Here is a 6,000-nt window from a genome sequence, read left to right as displayed (position 1 = left end):
CCCCCACCCCCCCAAAAAAACAAATAAATAAATCCAGAAAAAACTCTCATTTTCCTGTAGAAATGTGCATTCATTTGAAAAATCACTAGCATTCAAGTACCAGAAATGGTATTTAAACCAGATTGACGAGCACAGTTCTCTTCATGTGAATTTTTACTAAATCTCAATTCTAAACATTAGGTGAACACAATGAATTCTTTTTCTCCCCTATGTTACACAAACAAATAACACTTTCTGAAGTATACATCCTGACAAATCTTTTTCAACTAAAAGTTGAAGTTAGAAGTCACCACAATAAAGAGGAGAATTTCTATCACATATGTTTAAGTCCACAACATTAATAATGTGTATCAACCTAGAAATCGGATGAGAGCTTGCAGATCACGGTCCAATGCTATATGCCTCCAGGAAATACATGTCTACATATAGCCATTACTTAATTATAGGAGACTCGTTAGCAGGCTCTTTTATCATTTCAAACCAACAAAATTAACAAATGGAAGAACTTCCGGTGTTCTTTATTGATAACCAGCAACTAAATACATAGCCTAACTCTTACAAAGGCTTTTGCTATTACCAGAAGAAAAACTCTGCCGCGGCAAACCACTGATAATTGCATGCTTAGTTTATAATAACAAGTCAGTATATCATAGGAGTTGGTGACACGTTAGGAGCAAAAAGTTTCAGTAACAACCAACCATAGGACAAAAAATAAATATGAACCAGGCAATATCAACTTATCAACAGAAAGAGCAAAGGAAAGCAAAAGCAGAAACGTGTTAGGAATCCCAAAAACCACTTGCATATATACTTGTGATGTTTTCCTGCACAAAAGAGCTGGTAATACCAAGAACGATTACCTACATCTTCATTTGAATATGTTGACAAGCAGAAATGCCTCCTTTTCTCAGTTGCTGTATTGCAGTGTACAGCTTCCTTCGAGGTCCAACAGCAAATACACCAATCTCCTTGAGATCTTCAAGTGTAAGCAGTGGCAAAACTTCCTCATCCACTTCATGCACTTCAAATATACCAGCATATTTACCAAATCCTTGGTCCTCCAACCATCTTGTAACAGTATTTACATCACCACCACCTAATTTCATCTCATCCCACATATGATTAGATATAGGAGATACATTATTCCCTTCATTACAAGTATCCCCCTGCCAGGACTCATTGGAGTTCCTATGTTGTCTCGTATCGTGAGCAGGTTCATCCATATTGAACTCACAAACCTCTTTGCTTGTAGCTGGTATTTCATGATCTGACAAGTCCTTAAAGCCATTATCAGGGTAATAGTCATTGCATTCATCTGAAGTGAACCTCACAAACTCCTTTACACTGCATTCCTTACTGCATTCATCTGAAGTGAACGTCACAAACTCCTTTACACTGCATTCCTTACTATCTTCATTACGAAGTTGGGGGTTAAGTTTAGAACTCCAAGTACTGCCAAAAACATTACTAGTTCCTTTGATGCTACGGCCTCGCCGCTTCATGACCCTACATTTCCTTGTTATGGTACCAAAATTCAAATTGTTGGTCATATCAATTTCATCCGACTTCACTAATTCAAAAGCTGATTTTGAGGAGTTCGGATTCTTATTCTCTCTGTTCTGCGGCGAATCAACTGGAATCCTTGGAGAAACACCAGGTCCCAAAACTACACATTCAGGAGAATTCTGCATCGCAAACCCATACAAGTGACTGTGTGCAGAATCATTAGGGTTCAGCACATCAATTTCATAACTCTTGTGCCCTAAATTTTCCTCGGTTTTCTGATAGAACCCACACGCAAAAGCTGCAGGAACATCCCCTATTTCCCCTAGCCTAACATTTGGGCGCCTCTGCCTTTTTGAATTCATACTTAGAACTAACATTTCCCACAAATACCTGAAGGAAATCCCAAAACACAAAACCATGCAATTAAATACGAATCTTAATTACTTCAGAAAAAAAAGAAAGGAAAAAAAAAAAAGCAACAAAGCCCAGATACTCAGATAGAATATATCAAAAGCTACCCGTAAAAACTTCACCAATGCATAGACAAAGAATGATCACAAATTCAAACCAGAGCTATATTTAGCATAAATATATTACAAACGGGAAAATAAAAATAAAAATCAACACTACCCAGAAACAGGGGAAAAAAACAGAATAGACAAGTTAGGAACCTTGTAAGAGAGAAGGAGCTCCAATACAGCTAAAATTGTTCCTTATTTCCCAAAGAGGAGAGCCTTGTTGAATTAGGCTTTTTAGTAAAAATTACAGAGTCTGACTATCTCGAAGTGTGGTTGGCTTCATTCTGGTTGCAAAACTACAGGAAGGCTTTGTTTCTTGTCTGTGTGCAACATAGAATTAGATTAGACACCGGACATGGACAGAGACAGATTTTGAAAAAAGAAAAGAAAAAATAGTCAAATTGGAAAGTTATCCTCCTCCAGAGCAATCCACCAGAGAAAATATTGGATACACTTAAATTACTCCAGAGTGTACTTCTTATCACGCCACACGTTCGACATGTGGCCAAAGAGAGACTCAGTCCACGCGTAATGAGATAAATGAGAACTGGAGATTTAAAAAATATATATATATATATTCTCTAGTGGATTAAAGATGCTTTCTTGGAGACAATGGGCTCAATTTTTAAGCAGTTTTCTCCCTTTTCTGAGTCCTGTGGGAGTTTGATGGGAATTTGACACTGCAGAAAAATTAGTGCCGTAAGAGATACTTGAACGATTGGTTTGTACAAAATTAGTTACGTTGAAGATTGTAAGAAGCAAGTCATGATGATTATTGCCAACAGGTTCTGGAACTCTGTTGGGAGTGGCCGCCGTAAATTTTAAAAAATGGTGGGCGACCACCGGCCTAAAATGCTAGTGTATTGGGTTGATTAAAATAGGAAAAGAACTACCCGTTGAATTATGTCTGGATAAGTTCAGTTGATCTTTTATCACTCCAAATGCCTTTTTTTAAAAAAATTAAATGTCTAAATAATTTAATTTTATAAAATATAAAAATATTTTAATTATTCAATAAAAAATAAAATTTAAATAGTTAATTCTAATATATATAGATTTAATAGTATTTTTTTATTAAAAGTAAAGAATTTCATACATTGAAAATATAAAGCCCAAGGCCTTAAATACAAACTTTCAGAGAAACCGGCCTTACAGGCTCAATTAAAGCCAAAATTCAGAGTCTGTAACTCTAAAAAACCCGACTTTGTTTGAATCCAAAGCAAACAGACCAATTCAAACAAACACTGCCCGAATACCAGCAGATAGTAGAATCTTATGAGATTCTCCTTTCCACCAGCAGGATTGAGCTTCTTACACTAGCTAGTGCTTGGGCTTCATTGTTAGGCCTTTAAGACGCTTTGGTGTTTGTGTTTAATTTGCTTATAGTTTAGCCCTAGGCCCATAAATATCTCGACCACATATATTTTCTTCCAACAGAAAAGTATAAAGTAATATATATGATTCTTTGGGTCTAAACGAACAGACGGAGTTAGAGTTTTGAAAAATTCAATTTTGATTCGTTAAAAAATTGAGGAAAATTTCAATTTCGAACTTGTATTAAAAAGTTTAAATTTGATTCATTTAGTAAACGAGTTTAAATAAATTAAATTTTTATCGAGATCAATGTCGAATAATTTACAAATAATTTAATTTATTTACATATTTTATTTAAAATTAATAAATTTAAAATTAAAATAATTTTAATTAAATAAATATATCTATAAATTAGCTCGTAAACTTATAAAAATGAATTCTTAAATCTTAACAATCTAAATATATGTAAGTCTAAAGTATAATTAAATTGTCTATATTTTGCAGTCCTTGTTTACTGGACTTGCAAACTCATGGCGTTTCCAATCTCCCATAAGTTTACATTTGATATATGGACGATATGGTTCATATTGTAAAAAAAAAATAATAATAATAATTTTTTACAAAATATTTAAAATTTTTATTTTTTAAAAAATATAAAAAAAATGAATTTTTTTTTATTTCAAACAAAGAAAATATAACAAATTTAGAGTTGAAGTGAAAATTATTGGAAAAATTTATATGTTTTAATTATCTATTGGATGGATCTTTTGGGCCAACTCCTTTATGAGGGCCAATTGCATTTCTAAAATGTGGTTTGATTACCACAATTCTAATAATAGCCTCAAAATTACACATTCACTGGGTGAAATTTCTTCTCAAGTAATAATGATTTTAATTTTCGTCAAAGGTATAAGAATGGTAGAATTGAGTGTTGAACTTAGAACTCTCTAGTTCGAATCTCTTTATTACAATACTAGACTCGTAATAAGGTAAACTTTAAATCCTTATCATGAGTGAATTTTGGTCATACAAGATAAGGGAATGTGACCACAAGTGGCAATTATAAATATGGCAAGAGGAAAAGCCAAAAAAAAAACAGGGGGTGGGGTTGTTTGGGTTGTTATAGTGGCAATCTTTTTAACAGGCTACAATGGCTATGTTGGTATTCTATTTTGATATTTATGTGATCATGACGTGCAAAAATTTGAATAGTGCGTAGATTTTTATTTATCGTTGATTAAATTTTTTATAATTTTTATATTATCGTTGATTAAATCAAATTATATAATTAAACTGATCAAATTTAAGAGTTGAATTGGTCGATAATTTATAAACTCAAACTAAATTGAAATAGTCTTAATGTCGATTTTAGATTTACGCGAATAAACTTTAGTCTGATTTGACTTAAACTTTCCTTTTCTTTTTCTTGTTTTTTTTGAAAATAATTATTGAATTGTCACTTTGGGGTGGTCCTGGTTTTCAATATAGATACCTTTCCTCTGTGCTCAGGAACCAAAACAAGGGGAGCAATAAGCATTGGTAAATGGTAATGGTGAGCCTTCATGTGGAGTCAGAGTATGCAAGATCTTTTCATTTAAATGGGTTGTTAGAAAGAAATAAATTGCATAAGAAAGTTAGCTAGAAGATGAGAACACTGCTTTTAATGGCTAAGTCTTTCAGGTATTGAATGCAATGTTACATCAAAATTTTGATGGCAGAGTGTGAGGGTCTCTAACCTTAAACACAACTGCATATATAGTTAAGGTAAGGGTTGTGATGATTACTCCAATCTAACTTAGTGAAAAAGATAGAAAACCTTTCTAATGTCTATCTAATTCTATTGGCCATTGCTCCTCTCTATAAATTTAAGTTCTCAGCTTCATGCCCTAAATCTCTCCATGTACTTTATAAAATAAAGTTGAAAATTCTCTATAGGAAACTTGCTTCTTGAAAAAAACAAATTTAGATGCATTATGCATAATAATGACTCATGAGAATCAAACAATATTTCTTTGTTTTCACATAATATTTTATAATATTAATTAATTAGTATCTTATTAGTTATTTTGTATGTACACCCAATCATATTCAGATTAAATGAAATGTGTTTCGTACTATATACAAGCAGACATCTCTTGAATTTATTTATTTATTTTTTCTTGTAGCAGCTCATGTCTGATACTAATTCTGTTTTAACAACAAACGCCATACATATTAAAGCTTATTTGTTTGAAAATTTTTTATGTGAAATTTTATGGCACAAATTTTAAACTCAGATGCAGATAAAAAATTTAATAAATTGACGTTAATAATACTTCTCAAATAAAGAAAATGAAACACAAATAATAGAAGAATTTATATGAAAATTCAACAAACATCACAATAAATAGTTAATAAATTAGCCAAAATTCTTAATACAATTAATAAAAATAAATCATCACTCTCATTTTAAGTAATACATACAAAAAGTATGAAGAATAATTTTAAAAATTTTAATTTAAAATTTTTCTCTTTTAAGTGTTCATTTTCCTTATATAGTCAGAAAAAAAAAAATTTTTAAATGCTCTTCTTAGATTTGCCTGAATTACACCCAAAATCAAAGTCTAATTACATACTAAAATAACATATCAAACTCACAAGTGATAAAATATAAGTTCAAAAC

At 31.7% G+C, this 6,000-nt stretch overlaps 1 protein-coding gene across 1 annotated transcript; it reads right to left on the bottom strand.

The window, feature by feature from the left end:
• Positions 1-492: 492 nt before the first annotated feature.
• On the bottom strand, positions 493-2,525 carry LOC110616765. The gene is made up of 2 exons (XM_021759247.2): positions 2,178-2,525; positions 493-1,896 (listed from the first exon to the last, which is right to left on the bottom strand). The coding sequence occupies exon 2, from the start codon at positions 1,881-1,883 to the stop codon at positions 861-863; it is 1,023 nt and encodes a 340-aa protein (XP_021614939.1). The 5' UTR covers positions 1,884-1,896; positions 2,178-2,525; the 3' UTR covers positions 493-860.
• Positions 2,526-6,000: the final 3,475 nt, after the last annotated feature.

Source organism: Manihot esculenta, chromosome 6, assembly GCF_001659605.2.
Source record: "Manihot esculenta cultivar AM560-2 chromosome 6, M.esculenta_v8, whole genome shotgun sequence".
In the NCBI taxonomy this organism is placed as follows: domain Eukaryota; kingdom Viridiplantae; phylum Streptophyta; class Magnoliopsida; order Malpighiales; family Euphorbiaceae; genus Manihot; species Manihot esculenta.
Note: the sequence above shows the minus strand (reverse complement) of the source record. Positions and strands in the feature narration are given on the sequence as shown.

Excerpts from the sequence above, each read along its gene's own strand:
- LOC110616765 (XM_021759247.2), bottom strand. The coding sequence starts at position 1,883 with ATGTTAGTTCTAAGTATGAATTCAAAAAGGCAGAGGCGCCCAAATGTT.